A 21091-nucleotide genomic window follows, 5' to 3' on the forward strand; every position below is an offset into this window, starting at 1 on the left:
AGAAGGAAGGCATCGACTTTGAGGAAGTCTTTGCACCGGTGACACGCATAGGGTATGTTTGCCTACTGTTGGCTCTGGCAGCAGCGAAGGAGTGGAGCATCCACCATCTAGACATGAAGTATGCTTTCCTCAATAGCGAGCTAGCGGAGACAGTCTTCGTCAAGCAAGCTCCAGACTTCGCCGTCAAGGGAACAAAGCACAAGGTGTTGTGGCTGCGCAAGGCCCTTTACATGCTATGGCAGGCCCTACGGGCATGGAACGCCAAGACGCCATGCTAAGCGAGCTTGGTTTCACCCGATGTGCCACAGAGCATGTGCTTTACACGTGATGACAGGGAAGGAAGAGCTCATCGTCGACGTATATGTCGACGATTTGATCGTCACCGATGGACGAGCAGAGGACATCGACGGCTTCAAGGGCGAGATGGTGGCTCGGTTCTGTAGGAGTGACCTCGGCCGGCTCTCCTACTACCTCGACATCGAGGTGAAACAAGAGAGCAGCTCCATCACCCTGTGCCAGCGCACGTATGTAGAGAAGTTGTTGGACCAGAGTGGCATGGCTGGTTGCAAGCCATGCGTGACTCCGATGGAGGAGTGGCAGAAATTGTCGAAGGACAGTACCACGGAGAAGATGAACGCAATGATGTACCAGAGTATTGTCGGTGGACTACGATATCAGACTCACACGACCGAACATCGCATTCGCGGTCGGCTAAGTGAGCAGATTCATGGAGGACCCACTAGAAGACCATTGGGCTACAGTGAACCGGCTGCTGCACTATGTCAAAGAGACAGCAGACCATGGCGTCCTCTACCCCAAGACCGACAGAATTGGGATGCGGCTCGAGAGCTTCAGCGATGCAGACATGGTGGGCGACATCAACAGTCGAACAAGCACCTCCGCCATGCTCATCTTCCTCGGTTCGTCCCCGATTGCCATTCAGTCACTGAAGCAGAAGGTGGTGGTGTTGTCAATGTGCAAGGAAGAGTATGTCACAACGGCCATGGCGGCATGCCAGGCTGTGTGGCTGCGCCAGCTACTGGGTGAGCTGACCGGCGAGGAAGCTCATCCGCCAGCTCTAATAGTGGACAATCCTCGCCAAGAACCCTGTCCTCCACGACCGGAGCAAGCACATTGACGTCAAGTACCACTTCCTTAGAGATTGCGTCGATGGAGGACAGATCGTCCTCAAGTTCGTCGAGACTGGCCAACAGCTCGTGGACATTCTCACCAAGTCATTCGGGCATCTTCGGTTCACTAAGCTGAATAAGATGATTGGCATGGTGGAGGTCAATGCCTCGGGTTAGCAGCAGGATTTGGAAAAGAATTGTAAGATAATTTGCTCCCCCCCCCCCCATTCTCTCTTTTGCTGCTGCAGCAGAGTTGGCACTCAATCAGCTCTGCTGACTCCTGTTGAGGTATTGTAATAGGCCAATAGGCCATCACCTCCTTGTACCAACTAGTACACTATATAGTAGTGCATACATCAGCCATACTTAGTAGTTGAGGCTGATCTCAGCCTTGTATTGGTAGTGCATGTAGTTGGTGTACTAGCGTACCTAGTAGAGGTACTAGTTCGATGTATAGAAGCTAGGACAATAAAAGGGCGTACCTAGTGTAGAGAGCTCCCGCTCTATGCGCAGTCTGGGAAATTGTGTCAGTGGCAAGCCTTACCCTCGCCTGTGCAATGCGAGAAGACCACGACTCGAACCTGGGACCTTCCGGTCACAGACGGTAAGACTCTACCGCTTGCACCAGGCCCGCCCTTCATTGAAGATAGGACAATGCAATGAAAAAAAAACAGTTCAGTTGCTGCTCTTTTAGGCGTGTGCGTTGTGGTGTAGTGCTCTGTTCTCACCTCTTCTTCTACCTCTAGCCGTGAGTGTGAGTGTGTGTGTGCGCGCCAGTGAGCTAATTGCTCACATGTGCAGGGAGTCCAGGGGCCAACACTTGGACACTTTGGAAGCATATATTGCAACAATTGTGTTTTTGATGGAGTGTCACCAAACCTGATTAGAGCTTTACAGCTCGCTGGTGAGGAACTACATTTCTGGGGTTTGGCTGGGGCTAAAGGTGTTTCATAACTTTTTAACTTGGGGCCAAACTAAGTTTGTAGGCTTCGGTCGTGGTCAGACTCGTTTGTAATAGGTGTGTGTTGGTTTTGAAGGACCTGGTGTGGGTGTGTGGGTGTTTGTAAGGGCTCTTCCCCTTTTTTTTCTTCTTAATATAATGATGCATAGCTCCTGCGTGTTCAAGAAAAAAAGTTTTATTATTTGGTATCATAACTCAAATTTCTAAAAAAACAGAAGTGACAACCATATATATGGGCAGAAGAAACAACAAAAACAATTCAACTACCAAATGGCTACTGTAAACTAATAATTGATAATAGTATCAAGTAGAATATGCCAATACACCCTGATCACCGGTATATAAAAACACACCAACCAAATTTTCCTACATTTATTATGAAATTTGATGAATCGTCCACAATGAAATGATAATCACCTTCATCAAAATTATCTGTAGCCCGTGGTTTTCCTTTCCTAACTTGCGCGGAATGTACGGCTGTTGAACGCAATTTTGATGGTGTGGACAAGTTTACTCGCAATTTACCTGACGTTTGATCTGTTCCATTCCCTCCAAATTGAGAAGTATTTGAATTTGAATTTATTGTTGTATCTCAAAATCTTGGACTTCTTTGATGCATTGGATCAGGATCACTATTAAATAATCTTTCAAAAACCTGAAAATTCTAATATCACAATAAGCTAAATATCAACAGAAAAGAGTACAGACTACTGAGGAGTGTTTACAAACTGATCCCAAATCTACAGAACAATAAAACACATCCTTTTTTAGATTACACATGGGGCACACCAACAAAAGCAATAAGAAAAGTAAGACCTTCAATGGATGTAAAGGTTAAATAGTTTCTCCCAATGTGTATTACTCCCTCCGTTCCAAATTATAAGACGTTTTGGCTTTTCTAGACACATTGCTTTTACTATGTATCTATTTCTAGACATAGTGTATATCTAAGTGCATAGCAAAAGCTATGTATGTAAAAAAGCTAAAACTCTTATAATTTAGAATAGAGGGAGTATCACAAGATGAACTTGTAACACTACAAGAATAGACTTAGGATTATATCGATCATTTTCGATCCGCTTCTTTTTTTCATCCGGAACAGTGTTTTTCTCTCACAGATTCATCCAGATTCCTCCAAAATTCCTCCAAGCGAACAGGGCCTCGAACAGGGCCTCAGTGCCTTGTACTCCCTCCAGTAATAAAATGATGCTTTTGGCATCTAAACACAAACACTTTTTTGTTACAAAATATTTATTAAACATAAAAAGTAAATTTTTTATGGAACTGCATTTTGATTCAAATATACTCGTATCATTTCCAAATATCTAAAGTTGATATATAGAAAGAAATTTGTAACCAAAGTTTAGAATGATTGGCTTCAAGCAACCCCAAACCGTCCCACTATTTTTGTGTGCAGCACTGCAGGTAGAGAGAATGTTACAAAAGAGTATGTAAACACAAGAATGACGCAATGATCTAACCATTATTTAAACATCATCAGGACGAATGGTATTATAAGGCACTTTGAGTTTTTGAGATCATGGTGTGTTGTTGGTACACAATTGGCTCACTAGTACTGAAGAATGGTTCACTGAGCAACAAAAACCATCATGTAACTGCAAACAAACTGAAAGATATGACTGATCCTGATACTATGTATTACTATTATAATAGGTGATAACAACAAATCCAGCACTGTGACTCCTGATACAAAGGATCACCAATGTTAGTGTTAGAATTAATTACTCATTTACTGTAATCTCCTAGCTACCCGTGTAATCCCCTAGCTACCTGTGCCGCCTGCCAGGCTGGGCTGGCCCTTTCGGCTGTCTCCAATCTCTATATAAGTGTAAACCCTCTGTAATCTATTCATCAAGGAATACTAAGCCAGTTTGGCCTTCCTCTAATATGGTATCAGACTAATTACGTTCCCCTGTTTTCCGCTCCACCCGCGCCGCGCCTGACTCCTCGCATCGCGCGCGCCTCGGGCTGTGCCCGCGCCGCGTCTGCTCCGCGCCCGCCGCGCGAGCCTCCGCACCCGCCGCGCGCCCATGGCCGCCCCTCCTTCCGGCGGCTCGAGCTCGGGCGCATCCGCCGCGGCCACCGCGACGAAGCTCCGCGATGAGGCCCTTGCCGCCGCCCAGAAGCTCGAGACCGAGGCTGCTTCTCTGCACACCACCAACGAGGAGCGCAGCCTGCAAATCCAAGCGGAGGCCGACCTCCTCAAGTCCGCCGCCGCCGCCTAGGAGCGCGTCCGCGCCGCCGCTGCCGCCCTTGACAAGGAGCGCGCGCAGGCGGACGCCCTGGAGCAGCAGGCCGCCGCTCTCCGGGATCGCCTTCGCACTGACTCCCAGCGCGACGACGACGTCCGCTCTGTCACCTCCGAGGCCGCGGCCATCGCTCACCTGCACAGCCAGGCCGCCGCGGTCCAGAACATCAAGAATTTGATTCCAATCGTTCTTGATCTCCAGTCATCCAATTATTCCAAGTGGCGCGGCTACGTCCTCCTCGTCCTCGGCCGCTTCGCCCTGAAGGACCACGTCCTCAACGACGTCTCCCGCCTCTACGATCCGGCGTGGGCTCGCATGGATTGCGTCGTCGTTTCCTGGATATTCAACACCATCTCCCCCGACCTCCTGGACGTCGTCCATGAACATGATGGCATCACCGCTTAGGCGGCGTGGCTCGGGATTGAACAGCAGTTTCTGAACAACCGCGAGTCCCGCGCCATGCTCCTCGACGCCGAGTTCCGCACCCTCTGCTAGGGCGCCCTCTCCATCGACAACTATTGCCGGAAGATGAAGACGATGGCGGATGCCCTTGCTGATCTTGGCGAGCCCGTTCTGGACCGCACCCTTGTACTGAACGTCCTGCGCGGCCTCAACGACCGTTTCCAGTTCATGTCGCAGCTCGTCACTCGACAGAAGCCGTTCCCTTCCTTTGCTGATGTCCGTGCTGATCTGCGCCTGGCCGAGCTCAACATGGCACCTCCCTCGGGTCCTCCATCGGCCCTCGTCGCCTCGTCGTCAAGCAAGATCCCTGCCCCCCAGCCGGCCTCTGTTCCTGCCTCCCCACGCCCTCACCAGGCGGCCGGGGGAGCCTCGTCTGGCAACGGTCGCGGGCGGCGTCGCCGCGGCGGTCGCGGCCAGGGCAGCACGCAGGGTGCTGCACAGGGCGGCGCGCCGGGCGGCGCGCAGTGGCCCTCCCTCCTCAACCCGTGGACCGGGTCCATTCACATGTGGCCCGGCTCCACCCCTGGAGGTCCGCGCGGCCCCCCACCTCGCGTCCCTCCGCCACAGCACGCTCTGGCAACCTACTACGCTCCTCCTCCGGCTCCTGGGGCATACTACCCGGCGCCGCCTCAGGCGGCCTCTCCGGCTTGGTCGCCCTAGACCCCTGAGTCCCTCGCCAGCGCTTTCAGCACCGTCGCCCTCACTCCGCCGCCCAGCTCCTCTGAGTGGGTCTTCGACTCAGGCGCTTCCTCTCACATAGCCAGCAATCCTGGTATGGTCACCATGTCACCAACCTCCACTTTTCCTTCCTCCATTGTTGTGGGCAATGGCGCCACCCTTCCGGTTGTTGGCACTGGCTACTCAAACCTCACTGGCCCATTTCGCCTCAAAAATGTTCTCATTGCCCCTGACATCATTAAAAATCTTGTCAATTCGGCAATTCACCACTGATAATCTTGTCTCTGTTGAGTTTGACCCTCTCGGTGTTTCTGTGAAGGATCTCCGCACCAGGAACCTCCCCCTTCGCTGTGACAGCTCGGGACCCCTATACACCTTGCAGCTCCCGTCATCACCATCCGGTCCCTGCGCTCTGGTGGCCACTCCTTCCTTAACTACTTGGCATCGTCGTCTCAGCCATCCCGAGAAGGCCACTCTTCAGACCCTTGCCAAGTCGTCCTCCATCATCTGCAGCCAGCCCAATGCTGACACCCTCTGCCATGCTTGTCAGCTTGGGCGCCATGTTCGCTTGCCTTTTACCAATTCCTTGTCGCGCGCAACTAAAAATTTCGACTTGATACATTGTGATTTGTGGACATCCCTGATCGTCAGTGTATCCGGTTTTAAATATTATCTAGTAATTATCGATGATTGCTCGCATTTTCTTTGGACTTTCCCTCTTAAGCTAAAGTCCGACACCTTTTCTGCTCTCTCGAATTTTTTCACCTCTGTGCTCACTCAGTTTGGTTGCACCATCAAGTCTGTGCAGTGTGACAACGGGCGTGAGTTTGACAACTCCTCGTCTCGCGCTTTCTTCTCTGCCAAAGGTGTCACCCTTCGCATGTCATGCCCCTACACCTCGCAGCAAAATGGCAAAGCCGAGCGCATGCTTCGCACCGTCAACAATGTCACTCGCACCTTGCTCTTCCAAGCATCCATGCCCCCCACCTACTGGGCCGATGCCCTTGCCACCGCCACCCTCCTCATCAATCGTCTCCCAACCAAGACCCTGAACATGAGCACTCCTTTTCTCGCTCTCCATGGCATTCTCCCCTCCTACCATGACCTTAGGGCTTTCGGGTGCACCTGCTACCCCAACCTCACCGCCACCACTCCTCACAAGCTCGCTCCACGATCTTCCTTGTGCGCCTTTATTGGCTATTCTCCTGACCACAAGGGCTACAGGTGCCTCGACCTCGCCACAAACCGCGTCATCATCTCCCGTCACGTTGTCTTCGACGAAACAACGTTCCCTTTCTCCCTTCGTCGACCTTCGCCACCCACACACGAGCTTGATTTTCTAACTAACGACGATTCTTCGTCAGTTTCGTTTCCACCTACAGGTACACCGGGGGCTGTTGGCACCCTGCCAGCACCTATGCCCTCCCAGCCGGTGCCCAACTTGGGCACACCGGCGTTCAGGCCGCCCCCGTCGGGCTTCTTCGTGCCCCGGCCGCCAGGCACCCTCCAGCCTTCTCCAGCTCGGTCTGTACACGCGCCCACTTCACCGGCGCCCTCTGTACAGGCGCCCACGGCGCCCACTTCGCTAGCGCCCACGGCGCCCTCTGTACAGGCGCCCACGGCGCCCATGGCGTCCTCTGTACAGGCGCCCCCAGCGTCCACTTCGTCGGCGCCCCCGGCGCCCTCTGTACAAGTGCCCACAGCACCCTCTGTACAGGCACCCATGGCGGCGCCTCCCGTACAGCCGCCTCCGGCGCCCTCCTTCGGCAAACCACCGGTCGTCCATGTCTACACCCGGCGTCCACCCGCCCCCAGCTCGCCACCTGAGTCCACTGTTGGACCACCTCCTCGACGCTCCAGCATGATTCCCTCCCCGCCTCGCTACATCAAGAGTGATCCTCCTCTTCCAACAGGAGCTATCTCCATCCCGCCGGTCGCCAACACTCATGGCATGGCGACCCGCAGGAAGTCCAGTTACCGACAGCCGCGCCTCGCTCTGCACACTGAGGCCCTGTCACCACTACCGCGCTCCTGTCGTGACGCCCTCGCCAACCCTCACTGGCATCAGGCCATGGAAGACGAGTATGCTGCCCTACTGGACAACAACACTTGGAATCTCGTTCCCCGACCTGCCAAGGCGAATGTGGTCACCGGCAAATGGATCTTCAAGCATAAGTTTCATGCGGATGGTTCCCTGGACAGATACAAGGCTCGCTGGGTGCTTCGCGGGTTCACCCAACGTCCTGGTGTTGATTACGACGAGACGTTCAGCCCCGTCGTCAAGCCTGCTACCGTTCGTACTGTTCTCACCTTGGCTCACTCCCGGGACTGGCCAATCCATCAACTTGATGTGAAAAACGCCTTCCTTCACGGGACCTTGTCAGAAACAGTGTACTGCTCTCAACCCACTGGATTTGCCGATCCTGCACTTCCTGGACATGTATGCAGGCTCAACAGATCCCTCTATGGTCTAAAGCAGGCTCCGCGAGCATGGTACAGCCGGTTTGCCTCCTTCCTGCTCTCTCTGGGTTTCAGTGAAGCAAGATCAGACACATCTCTCTTTATACACCGTCGTGGCACTGAAACAGTCTACTTGCTCCTCTATGTCGACGACATTGTTCTCACTGCCTCCTCCGAGCAGCTCTTACATCGTGTGATTGAGGCGCTCAAGAAAGAGTTTGCCATGAAGGACCTTGGCCCTCTTCATCATTTTCTTGGTGTGGCAGTTCAGCGCCACAGGGATCATCTCACTCTGTCACAGCGTCAGTACATCCTGGACATTCTTGCTCGCCATGGGATGAGTGACTGCAAGCCTTGTTCCACTCCTGTCGACACGTGTGCCAAAGTTCCTGCAGATGCCGGTCCTCCTGTTGCTGATCCCACAGCCTACCGCAGTCTTGCAGGTGCTCTTCAGTACCTGACATTCACCCGGCCTGACATTGCGTACGCCGTTCAGCAAATCTGCCTTCACATGCATGATCCCCGGGAAGTTCATCTTGTGGCTGCCAAGCGGATCCTTCGGTACCTTCAGGGCACCCTCAGCTTCGGTCTGATCATTCCCCGGTCTGCTCCAACACAGCTTGTCGTGTACACTGATGCGGATTGGGCCGGTTGCCCTGACACTCGACGCTCCACCTCTGGCTATGCTGTTTTCCTCGGTGGCAGCCTCATCTCTTGGTCATCCAAGCGGCAGCCCACTGTTTCTCGGTCCAGCGCCGAGGCCGAGTATCGGGCTGTTGCCAATGGCGTCGCCGAAGTTTTGTGGCTGCAGCAACTCCTACAGGAGCTGCACCACCCTCTGCAGTCTGCCTCCCTCGTCTACTGCGACAACGTCAGCGCCATCTACCTCTCTTCCAACCCCGTTCAGCACCAGCGCACCAAGCACGTGGAAATCGACCTTCACTTCGTCCGTGAACGTGTTGCTATTGGTGCTGTTCGTGTTCTTCACGTTCCCACCACCTCACAGTTCGCCGATGTCTTCACCAAGGGGCTTCCTTCTTCTGTGTTCATGGAATTTCGCTCCAATCTGAACGTTCGCTCCACCGACGTTCCGACTGCGGGGGGGTGTTAGAATTAATTACTCCTTTACTGTAATCTCCTAGCTACCCGTGTAATCCCCTAGCTACCTGTGCCGCCTGCCAGGCTGGGCTGGCCCTTTCGGCTGTCTCCAATCTCTATATAAGTGTAAACCCTCTGTAATCTATTCATCAAGGAATACTAAGCCAGTTTGGCCTTCCTCTAATAGTTAGTTTTACATAAACTTCAAGGGAAATTCAGTATAAAACTACTTTCGCGGTCGATAATGAAGTATTTACATGCGGCATTAGTATGACCAACTGGAAAATATCAACATGACATAAAATAAACATAAACCAACACATATGTAACTCTGCTTAACATATCCTTTTCAAGTAAGAGTCAGGGGAGGGGGCTAGCATGATGTAAAATAAAATGAGAGAAATGTGAACTATAGTGATAGATAGGCCATAAAAATCATGAGAAAACCATGGAGGTTCTAAAGATCAGGAAACTGGCAGGTACATAAGTTACAAGTAGCAGCATTCAATGATAGCAATCAAATGAAAGACCCCAACCTTCTTTGGCCTTGCTTCATCCAAGCATTTCCTTCTAAGTGGTTGGCTTGCTCCATTAGCTTTCTGTTTCATGGGAGCATCACCACTTATTGTATTATGATAAGCATGGACATTCCTAAAGAGTGGTGGTGGCATGATACCAGAAGTCTGCATGATTAAATTAAGTAAAATGGAACTCAGACGACAGACAGGTTATAAAATAATATCATAAATGAAGAAAAGAAGTCGCCAAGCACTTCTGGCTCAAAATTGTATAAAACATTTCAATAGTTAAGACACAATATAATTCCCTCAGTGCAATAGAAAACCAACTAGCAACTACTATGGACAATAATTATGGTCTACCAAGCAACAGTGCCACACAGCTCTATATCATCAGAACATTGTTCACAGGACAGACAGATGATAGATAACTCCTAAGGGCATACTCAGTGCTGAAAGCTCCCACATAAGGTGGGTCTGGGGAAGGGAATTCTTTTTTTTTTTTTTGAGCCATAGGGGAAGGGAATTCTAGGCAACCATTACTTTGCTAGTTTGCAAGGAGGCTGATTGGGACCCAGGACATCCAGAACAGGTGGAGAGACTTGACCACTGCATGCAGGACCCACCCTTCTACTTCATTGCAAGGAAAAAATGTTTTTTTTAGGAAAGGTAGATGGATCAGGAATTCAGGATAGATGAAGCAAGAAAATTCTGGAGTCTGGAAAGTTCTTGAAGGACTAAAATGAGCCATCTGAGCCAGCATCAAATAATTGGTAACATAAGAGACACCAAGATAGCACTGCTTTTTTAACATGGTTCTACCAACTGTTGATTACATTTAGTCCCCTATTAGGTGCACATTGGCAGAACTTAAGTCAAGAATCAAACAGGTTATACTGACCTGTGCTGCAGTTGGTGATGGGGCGTCAAAGTGTGCTACGTTAGAGGTTGCACTGTTCTGCACATGCAATGCAGTTGCTCTTACATGAGGATAGCCAGGTACTTCTGCTATGTTGTTAGCATGAAGCTGTTTGATTTGCTTAGGACTAATATCCCCAAGACTTGCAGAGATACTGGATGACAGAACTCGATTTTCATTGGCAGAGTTTGACTTCACCAGAGTGGACATGGATGTGTGTTCCTGCTGGAGGCGTAGAGCAGTTGATTCATTAAAACACTCATCAGTATCTTCAGCAACACCTACAAGATGAAGACACGATTTTAATGTATGTTTATGGTTTCAAAATTTAAGTGAGGATGAGTCCTTGCAAGCAAGAAACCAAAGGATTAATGAACCATAGTGTAACTTCTACAGAAAGGCAAATGGAAAATACTGCACACCAGGAATGAGCTAGTAACAATGAACACCAAGCTAATTGATGATGATTGAAATCCATCTGGATAGAGAATTACTGCAGTGATCCTCAAGTGTTCTGATTTTACAGGAACAAACATATTTATACATGTTAACATAGAAGACAGCAATCTATGAGAAAAGTCCATGAAGGACATATTCAAATCCATGATGCACATTCTACAAAATCACCATTTCATTTCTATTTCTAAACCTTTCAAAAGTTAAGATATGAGGCAATACTTCATGCAACTACTAATATATCACAATCAGTATAGACCTACCACAGAACTTCAGATATGGGTGTAAAATGAACCAACCTATATACACAATTCCTCATATGCCGACCATAAAAGAGGATCTAGAGACAACGCTTGTGTAAATTGTTCAGCTGGCTGAAATTCTGCCTGTGCACCTACATGCGGTTGAGATAAATATATAAACTCTGAAAAAAAATATAATATGCAGCAACATGGATTCAGTTACCATGAATAATAAACCTGTAAATCACTCCAAGGAGGTAGTGTCCTGTTGCTCCACTTGGAACCTGCAGAAGGATGAAACTAATATTAGAGACAAGCTAACCCTTACAGGAATTAAAGCAAACAAAGATGTAATTGATTTTATTTTCTCCCTAACTACTTCACCCCTGTAGAATCAATGAGCAACCTCAGCTGAACGTCATGCCCCAGGAGGAAAAATGGAAAGAAAAAACCAAGAAAGTTTCAAGCCGGTCCATGCAGTGCAAAGCATGTACCTTGTATCTTGTAATACTAATGCCTCTCTGGTATAACATAAAAAATCTAGAATTTCCAACAATCAAGGGGAGCGGACAGGCATGCGGCTTTGGCCTTTGCCAAAATTGGTACGAACAACACCGCAGGAAAGATAAATCAACCAGGCCTAGCATTACTGTTGAGGAAAGATAAAACAACGGACATGCATACGGCTTTGGCCTTTACCAATATTGTAGCGACAGTACTAAAGGGTTATGTATCAGCAAGTGATGTTTGCATGGCATTAAAGTAGATATCAATTGTTCGTGCAGAACTCTGTGAAACTACCATAGGTGGATATTGTCGACAAGAGTAGTTAATATCATTGCTAGTTGGGTGTATTATCTTATACATGTATTGTGGGCAACAAGATTATTTACTTAACAGATTGTTTCGTAGGAGTCAAGTTGAGTCATCCCTATGATATTCTATAAACTTCGAAACTTTCCATCTAAGGCATGGATTAATATGGGAAACAACCCCAGCTAAGGAAACTAACTATTGCTATCAATATTTTATTTTCAAACTAATGTACCGCTGCCAGGTCCCATGTGAATAATGTGCTGTTAATATAGTTTATTACTGAACAAAAACTACCTCACTGCTATAATACCACCGCACTACCTTCTACACAAAAACAGAATCACTCAAGTTTTCACACACCAACTTGTAACAGCATCAAGGCCAATGGATGAGATATTTACATAAACAAATCCTTTCAGAATATGATGTATACCTCCATGTTTGGTTCATTGACTGGACATAGAGTTTCTTCTGCTTCAAGCAAGAGGTTCATTCGAAAGCATGATGTAGCAAACAAGTAACGGGACTCCGGCAGCTTCCTCCCTTCATGTCACATCAGAAACAAAATCCATAAATCATCCAAACTACTTTAATATAGTATATGTAAAATAGTATGTGCTGAGTTGTTACATGGTGAGCAGATGCTATTACCTTTCAAAATGTGGTATGCAGCATATGGCTGGTTGTTGTGGAGGTAGCAGGTCGCTAGCAATTGCACATCGGTCTGTGCACAGGAAGTAGGGCAAGAACATTTAGTGCACACTGCTATGTTGCAAATGGGATTAAAGTAAAAAACTAAAATAAGATTTCTCCAGAGCAAGGGTTACTAATTGAAAACGAAGTCTTTATAATAGTAAAGCAGGGACAAGATTCTGGTTACTAAGTGATAGCGGGTGCTAAGAAATTGAACGCATACACATGAAGCACTAAACACCGCGAATTCAAATTGCGTTGATCTTCATCCCACATGAAGGCCCATGAACCAATCGAGAACCCAAAATAAAAGTTAAAAGCCAACACCGCACATTCAAGTTGTGTTGATCTTCATCCCACATGAAGACTGATGAACCACATCGAGAACCCAAATAAAAATTAAAACCTACACTCTCAAGTTATGATAAGGTTAAGAAAAAGGGATGAGCATGTCCCATAAGAACACAGAAGTCAAGCAACTGAATACCTTAGAATGGGCTACAAATATTGTCACACCAAGATTTTGATAAGGAAAAGAACCCACAGGCATGTCACTGTAACCATTAGCACATTAGGCACTAGCATCAATAGAGTCTCTACCTGTGAAATTGCCTCAAAAATTTAGGCGGAAAATCACCCTCTCCAGTCAAATTCACTATGAACACTAGATGAATCGCGCAAAGATACTCCAGTTCCCTACAGCAGCTATAGGGAGCCGTTCCAATTCAAGCCACCACAAGCCATAGACCCAAATCCTCACCACTATAGCTCCAAAGGCAACCCTAGCCGCTTCAATAAAATCACAAAAGGCCATTAAATCGAACTGAACCGCATAGGTGAGACCCCACGCTCAAATCACCACCCCACGCCCCATCCGACCCCCAAACGAACTACTCCCACGCGCAATCGCACCGAATCGAGCCGCACTAGCCTCGTTGAGGAGCAGGGAGACTAGGGGCTACCTCGGAGGGGAACTGCGCAATGAGGCGCTCGCAGAGGAACATGGCGTTGCGGTGCATGAAGAGGCGGATGCTGCTGTGGACGCAGTCCACCATTAGGGTTTCCGTCGCCACCCGGCGGCGGCGAGCGCGAGCGAGGTAGTGCGGTGGCCGAAGCGCAGGCGGTAGGCGCAGCAGGGGAGGGTCCGGTCGTTTGAATCCAGCAGGCTCTTGGTTTATATTGGATCAGTGTGCGACAGGTTGCCGACAAGTGGGCCATAGTCTTCGGCCCGAATTTGTGAACGTAGGGCCTGTTTGGAATGCGGGATTTTTTTCTCTTCCTATGTTTTTTCTGTAAAATTGAACTGATTCCTGTAAAATTTCTGTGTGATTCCTATGAAATTCCTGCGTTTCCCGTACTGGATCAGCTTTGGCGTCTCTGTTTTATCACTAGGGAAAGACGTTGCAACGGGTATATATTTTTATTAAAAAAAATATTTATTCCAAATAGTTATCATACAAAAGTCATTTTATTTGTTTGGGCAATAAATAATGTGAAATCTGTGTCATAATAACTCAGAACCACCACCAAACCAAACTGATCAAACCACTCAGCAATGACATTATAAATATATTTCTCATGTACATTTAGCAATGTACAGGCGAAATGCTAATATTTCAAAGCCTTCAAAGCTCTTAATGGTTTATTCTAGCAATAGGATGCATGCTCAACTGACTTCAGGCTTCAGAGCCTGTATTGAGTAAATCATTTGTCATGACGTACTAACCATATAATCCATCATTTTTTTTCAAGAACAAACTGAATTTAATAATTCTTCCATGTCGAAGCACAAAGGCCCATGCCATAATTTTCAAATCTTTTCCACTTAAATAGTGTAAAGTAGTCTAAGTTTCTTAATAAGGATATATAATTAATTCCAACATTGTGGTGTTACAGACTCCTCGTCAGCTTGAACGAACCACTCAGCACGGCCAAATTTGGCAGCACCATCAACCATGTTTCGAAGCATCGGCGGTGGTACATATCCCTTTGATACTCCCGTGCGATTACTGATCGACGATATGATCGTTGTTGAATGGAGATATTTTATATTAAAAAAAAGAGGAATATTGGAGCAGCTCTAAATGAAAAGAACGTGAGTGTGAGTAATTGGCCATCTAGATAATCTTGTCCCATGTCTTAAAGCACACCAAAATGATGTCATAGTAGTTTTTTTGCCATCACGAGAGATTGATCTGCGAATATAATAGAGATCATCACAACGCCTATGAACAAAGAAGGGAAAAATATCAAATACAATGTTCTTGATCTAAGATTAGCATTAATGCAAGAAAACAAACACAGGATTACCAAGTTAGCTCTTTAGATCTGCAGCGCAACCTTTTACATGATGGGCTTTCTCTCAGGTCTGAATGGGAGGTTTGACTGTTGCAGGCCGTGCTGTGCAGATATAAGCAACTCGGTTATGCCCATGGTCATTCTCATTTAGATTAGATTTAACTTAAAAAATCGGCAGCGCTAGCGTCTGAACGCCCACGTCTGCTACACGCCCGCGCCTGCGCGCCACTCTAAGCGTTTTCCTGCTGGGCCACTCCTCTCCACACCTTGCATTGCTCCCCCTATCGCCATCTCCCTCCACTTCCCTCGTCGTCGAGCAGTGCTCCATCCTTCTTCTCCCCACGCACACACAGCGCCCCAACAACTGCCGCGGGAGGTTATGGTGGGTGGGGCACATTGCAACATGTGGAGGATCCCGATCTACTTTTAAAATATCCAAATGAAACACTTGCAACATATGTCCGAAAATAGCTAAAACACTTGAAACATATGTCTGAAACACTTGCAAAAACACCTAAAACACTTGAAAACGCATGTGTAGCAATTGCAAAACATATGCAACATCCAAATGAAATGAAACAATTGCAACATATATATCAAGCACCCGAAACACTTGAAACAAACGCTTGCAACATGCATGTTATGCAACATTCAGATGAAACACTTGAAATATATGTCTGAAACATTTGAAACATACGCTTGCAACTTGCGTATGTTGTCATTGCAACATATTGAACATCCCAGATCTGTTTTTTGCAACATAAACATCTGCTTGAAATGTCTAAAACACTTAAAACATGGCGTTGGCAGCCACGCCCTACCCGGTGAGGAACTATAATAGCCAGCAAGCTCGGGTCAGGGGGCGTCGAGAACAACGGCCCAGCATATGCCCAAGCGCAGGCGCACTGGCGGCGACCTTCTCTTGGGTGGCGCGCGGGGTGGTGGTAGCGCGATGAACGCCATAGCCGTGACAGAAGAGGTGAGAGGGGGCGCGACGTGGGATGGTGGCGCGACGCGAGATTGGGGGGGCGCGACGCAGGATGGGGTTCAGTGAAGGATGGTCTTGGCGGCGATGCAGAGTGGGTGCGGGCGGACGGCGTGCCGCAGCCGCGGCGGGCGGATTGCGTGATGGAGGCAGCTGTTGTAGACGGACGGCTCGGTGGAAGTGACTGCGATGAATGAGAGTGAGGAAATGTTCTGCAAGAGTTGGGAAGGCCAGAGACCGGTTGCCTGGGCCAGAACGCAAGCCCAGTATGGAAAGCGTCGGTTGGTGGACGTCCTGACTCTATCATTATCGTTAAAAATTAGATTATATTTGAACAAAATAAAATAATTTTCATTCAACAAGGTAGAAGGATTGCCAAAACGATCAACCATTTTCGATCATTGCACGGGAGTATCAAAGGGACACATACCATCGCCGGTCCTTTGCTTCGAAACATGGCCTATGGTGCTACCAAATTTGGCCGTGCTGAGTCCTGAGTGGTTCGTTCGAGCAGATGAGCAGCCTCTGACGGATGCCCGGCCCGCTGAGGTGCTACAGAGAACTCAGCCGGCTGCGGCCTGCGGCGCACAAGAGCCCCATCGAGCGATGGGCAGTACTCCTCCCCTGGAGTGAGCTCACAAAGCAAGATCCGGGAGCTGACCTGGCAAATCCCGCCTCTCCGATTGGCCAGGCCACGGCACCAAGCCGTGTGGCCCCCACCCGCTAAATTGCCACATGCGAGGAACCTTCCTCTCCTTCCTCGCGAAGCAAGACTTTCGAGAGAGAGGGTGTTTGATTAAAGGATATCTCATCGGATATCGTGTTGTAGATATTAATAAAAAATAAATTACAGAATTCATTAATAATTTATTTGATAAATTTATTAAATCTAATTTATTTATTATTATCATATATTACTTTAGCATCACGTTAAATCATAGATTAATTAAACTTAAAAAATTCATCTTATAAATTAATCTCACTCTATGTATTTAGTTTCACAATTAATATATATTTAATATTCCGTTCGGGTAAAAAACGACCGTGACTAAAGTTTAACGGTGAAACCAAACACCTCCAGAGTCCGCTATAAAACCGCACAGCTGCGTCCACGACGACAAAATATCTCGCCGTCCGTCCCCATGGACATCGACCTCTTCCCCGACATCGACCTTGACGCCCTCCTCGCCTCCTTCTCCGGCGAACCCGCCGCCGTCTCCGACCTCATCGTCCCGTCCCCGCCGGCGACGGCGGCGCACGATGCGGAAGCGGGGTCGCCGGAGTCGGTGACCTCCCGGGCGAGCCCGCCCGGGGAGGTGGCGCTCTCGGAGATCGAGAGGTTCCTGATGCAGGAGGGGGAGGCGGAGGGGGAGCTGGGCGGCGAGGTCGAGGGGATGAGCGTGGATCAGTTCTTCGACGCGCTGTACGACGGTGGGGAGGGGAAAGATGAGGGCGAGGCGGGGGCAAGCACGGATGCGGACTCCGGCAGGGACGAGGTGGTGGAAGTCGTGACGCCTGAGGCGGAGACGGTGGAGGTGGATGGCGATGATCCCGTCAGCAAGAAGAAGATGAGGTATGTTGATTCTGTTGTGTTGGTGCAGGACATGTGAAAACTGTTTTGCTCTTCGTTTAAGAAATTGATTGAGGGGATTTATGTATCATGCCTGCTAGTGAAATTTAGGAGCTACATAGCAGTTAGGGAGGACCATATGCCTAGGTTTGGGTGGATTATTGCTTAGGTTGTATGCAGAAATCGTGTTCCATCCAGTTCATAATGCGAGTAATAGGTTTGAAGATGTCAGTACTTAAGCTTCTGTTATGTTTGGTATTTAGTATGAACTCTACCGAATGAAAGAAATGTCTGCGGGTGATAACTAGCAGATTCGAATTCGTAAATCGCAGAAACTAGGAAGAGTTTTTGCAAGGATATTTGGAAGATAGCATATGCACAAATGATTACCTTTGCGCTGTGAACTGCTAAAATTTGGGCAGCGGATGTCAAGAATCTGATTCATGAATTGAGGATGCTTTTTTTTTCTTTTAATTTTTGCCTCTAAGTCTTTGGACTATTTATCTCCTGTATAAATGGAACCTGCCTTGTGAATTTATCAGGCAAATGAGGAACAGAGATTCTGCGATGAAATCCAGGGAGAGGAAGAAGTCGTACATAAAGGACTTGGAGACGAAGAGCAAGTATTTGGAGGCAGAGTGCCGCCGCCTCAGCTACGCACTTCAGTGCTATGCAGCTGAGAACATGGCACTGCGCCAGAGTTTGTTGAAGGATAGGCCTGTTGGTGCTCCCACAGCCATGCAGGAGTCTGCCGTACTCACGGGTAAGCCTCTAATCTTATCCATTCCCTGAAATTAGATGAATCGATTTGTTTACCACCAATCAGTCCTCTCTGTGGCTTGAACCGTGGTTATGATGATCAGTCATAAATTACCAAGCAAGGCCTTGTTTAGATTGCAAGTTTTTTCACTCTCTCTCCATCACATCAAATCTTTGGACACATGCATGGAGTATTAAATGTAGATAAAAAAAAGAACTAATTACACAGTTTGATTGTAAATTACGAGGCGAATCTTTTGAGCCTAGTTAGGCCATGATTGGACAATAATTGTCAAATACAAACGAAAGTGCTACAGTGGCAAATACTGATTCCTAACCTAAATCTAAACAAGGCCCAGTGACAAATCAAAAGCACAAGGGAAACCGGATTTTTGGTAGAATCTTGCAGTCGTGATGCTAAGACAATTGTCTTTTATTTGCAGAAACCCTGCCGCTGGTTTCCCTGCTTTGGCTGGTGAGCATCGTCTGCCTGTTCCTGATGCCCGTTGTTCTGCCCAACCGAAGTCCAGCTGCTCCAAGCAGCGGCGGAAGAGATCTCGTGATGGCAGCCGGAAAGACAAGCAGTGAAACCCCAGAGATACTGGAACTCATCCTCCATGGAAGGCGTTGCAAGAGCACTAGGGCGAAGATTAAGCTATATACTTTACCATTTCATGCAGTAACTGCTTGCTAGTTGCTAGGCTTGCAACCTCTTGCAAGCTTACCTGTAGTAGTGTACTTGCAATTGCAAATCTTAGCGTGCCCGCTATGTGCCTGTCATGCAGAGAAGCATGTCGATATCCATGGAGTAGTACCCTTTTTCTCTGTTTATTTTTTGTTTGTTTAATAGCTCCTGTGCTATCCAGTAATAGTTTTAAAATCTGGATTTTGTGTTATTTTCTATTTCGTCACCTTGTTTCTAGTTGCTCCTGATATAAAGTTCCTTTGCTCGAAATCCTTTGGAAGTATATGGTATGATCTATGATGTACTCCTACCAATAAAATTGAGACGTGAATGGATCTTTGAGATTTTCCTTTCATGAAAGAATGGCAAGGTTTTGCCTTAATTTTTTTTAGGCGAAGAAACACAACTCAAAAGCAAGAAAGGAAGGAAAAGGGGCAACTTCAATTAGGTTTAAAAGAAATACCAAAACAAGATAGGAGATTCCTCACAGCTCCAAAACAAAAGCAAAACGCAAATTCTAATATGTGACCTGTCGCGCCAGAACGCGACGCAGGGCCACCCATAGCGCGATGCAGGTCCTCCCCCACCCCACCCTCACACCCGGCGTGTCGGCGTCGGAGACAGAGACCTCGCCAACGTTAGGGTTCTGGCGTCTCTTGCTCCCACTCTCTCTCTCTCTCTCTCTTTCTCTCTCTCCTTCTACATGACTCGGCGGCGGCCATGACTTGGCGGTAGAGGCGGGCAAGACGGCGGCGGGGAGTGCAAATTCGATATACAAAAAAAATTAAAATGACCTATAATTTGGAATGCAGGGAGTGCATTTTTTTCCTATTGTCTATCCAAGTGATCATTCTTTTTAAATTCATGTGTTTTCCAATCCTTTGTTTTGCAACTATATATTCCCATGCAATTCTTATGTTTTTTTATTAGAATAGCTAAACAACACTCGATTTCCAACGACCGTGCCTGTGGTTAGGGTTCCGACGAGGAACTCGCCAGCGTCGAAGACGACGAGATCACCGGCATCGGGTAAGTTCAGCGCGAGCTCTCTACGGTTTCTCTCCCTCTTCTTCTCCAAGTTCGGCGGGCATAGAAGGAGGTTTTGGGGGAGATAGGCCGGCCAGGCGGTTTCTAGCGGCGGTGGAGGTAGCCGGGCCAGGGCGGGGCGGGGGCACAATGGCCGAAGCTCGCCGCAGAAGCCAGAGATCGGGGAGGGGAAGAAGAAGGTCACGCGAGACAACGGTCGGCGACGGGGGCGAGGAGGAAGATGAACAGTGAAGAGGAACAAATCGAATGCTGATCACTAGGTTATTGGGTAGACAGTTCCTTTTTTATCGGTAATGCTAGGTATTAGGCGTCCGTTCGCTCGAACGGTGCTAATGGTGGGCCGCGACGCAGGCCCAGCAACCGCATCTTATCTACTCATCCACTCGCTAACTCGCCCCCAACTGTTTAAAAAAGGAAAACTCACCTCACAACAGCGCCGCGACAGCTCTCCGCGACCGCGCTCCGCCATGCCGCCTCGGCAACGGCGCTCTCCATCGCGCTTCCCTCTCCACCGTGCCTCCCTCTCTATCGCGCCTCCGCTCCGCAGGTCGCCATCTCCTTCGCGCCAGAGCACGACAGCCCGTCTTCCTCTCCATCGTGCTTCCGCTCCGCCGGCCGGCATCTCCTTCGAGCCAGAGCACGACAGCCTGTCTTCCTTCCTCTCCACCATGTTTCCCACCTGTCGTGGGCTTCTCCAGCGCGAAGACCCACCGCAGCCTTCTCCACAGGACCGGCCACAGCCTTCTCCACCAAAACAGCGAGCTCCGTGCCACCGGCGAGCTCTACACCGGTGAACTCCATGTGCCATTGAGCCTCCATTCCCAAGCAGCAAGGAGATGTTGCGCTGAAAGCGCATGTTGCAAATATATGTTTCAAGTGTTTCAGATGTTTTAGAGGTATGTTGCAAGTGTTCATATGGATGTTGCAAAAGTAGATCGGGATGTTGCATATGTTGCAAGTGTTTCAAAGGCATGTTGCAAGTGTTTGTTCAAAGTATTTCATCTGTTTCAGATGTATGATGCAAGCATTTTGATCTGGATGTTG

The 21091-nt window shown here is 48.3% G+C and overlaps 2 protein-coding genes across 7 annotated transcripts; one reads left to right on the plus strand and one right to left on the minus strand.

Moving 5' to 3' along the window:
• Positions 1-2375: 2375 nt before the first annotated feature.
• On the minus strand, positions 2376-13845 carry LOC136529102 (cell division cycle protein 27 homolog B-like). Of its 6 annotated transcripts, none has more exons than XR_010777204.1 (8): positions 13666-13845; positions 12662-12734; positions 12444-12553; positions 11432-11478; positions 11252-11346; positions 10479-10777; positions 9596-9742; positions 2376-2755 (listed from the first exon to the last, which is right to left on the minus strand). XR_010777204.1 is itself a non-coding variant. In XM_066522166.1 (8 exons), exons 6-8 carry the CDS (start codon positions 10704-10706, stop codon positions 2684-2686), a joined length of 438 nt encoding a protein of 145 aa, XP_066378263.1. In that variant the 5' UTR covers positions 10707-10777; positions 11252-11346; positions 11432-11478; positions 12444-12553; positions 12662-12734; positions 13666-13845; the 3' UTR covers positions 2376-2683. The 6 variants fall into 6 exon arrangements, 5 of the variants coding, with proteins under 5 accessions (XP_066378263.1, XP_066378265.1, XP_066378266.1 ...); XM_066522166.1 differs by having other exon boundaries at positions 2376-2746; XM_066522168.1 differs by lacking the exon at positions 2376-2755 and adding an exon at positions 3115-3510 and having other exon boundaries at positions 11418-11478.
• Positions 13846-17091: 3246 nt separating this feature from the next.
• LOC136527648 (bZIP transcription factor 50-like) lies at positions 17092-19270 on the plus strand. The gene is made up of 3 exons (XM_066520440.1): positions 17092-17559; positions 18099-18319; positions 18759-19270. The coding sequence occupies exons 1-3, from the start codon at positions 17129-17131 to the stop codon at positions 19007-19009; spliced, it is 903 nt and encodes a 300-aa protein (XP_066376537.1). The 5' UTR covers positions 17092-17128; the 3' UTR covers positions 19010-19270.
• Positions 19271-21091: the final 1821 nt, after the last annotated feature.

Source organism: Miscanthus floridulus, chromosome 19 (assembly GCF_019320115.1).
Source record: "Miscanthus floridulus cultivar M001 chromosome 19, ASM1932011v1, whole genome shotgun sequence".
NCBI classification, from domain to species: Eukaryota; Viridiplantae; Streptophyta; class Magnoliopsida; order Poales; family Poaceae; genus Miscanthus; species Miscanthus floridulus.

What these genes read in the sequence shown, in the direction of transcription:
- LOC136527648 (XM_066520440.1), top strand. Translation starts at nt 17,129, where the DNA reads ATGGACATCGACCTCTTCCCCGACATCGACCTTGACGCCCTCCTCGCC. An exon ending in GTCAGCAAGAAGAAGATGAG is followed by an intron (nt 17,560 to 18,098) that starts GTATGTTGATTC and finishes TGAATTTATCAG; the next exon opens with GCAAATGAGGAACAGAGATT. An exon ending in GGAGTCTGCCGTACTCACGG is followed by an intron (nt 18,320 to 18,758) that starts GTAAGCCTCTAA and finishes TTTTATTTGCAG; the next exon opens with AAACCCTGCCGCTGGTTTCC.
- LOC136529102 (XM_066522166.1), bottom strand. Translation starts at nt 10,706, where the DNA reads ATGTCCACTCTGGTGAAGTCAAACTCTGCCAATGAAAATCGAGTTCTG. An exon ending in CATCACCAACTGCAGCACAG is followed by an intron (nt 9,743 to 10,478) that starts GTCAGTATAACC and finishes TTAATCATGCAG; the next exon opens with ACTTCTGGTATCATGCCACC. An exon ending in ATGAAGCAAGGCCAAAGAAG is followed by an intron (nt 2,747 to 9,595) that starts GTTGGGGTCTTT and finishes TAGAATTTTCAG; the next exon opens with GTTTTTGAAAGATTATTTAA.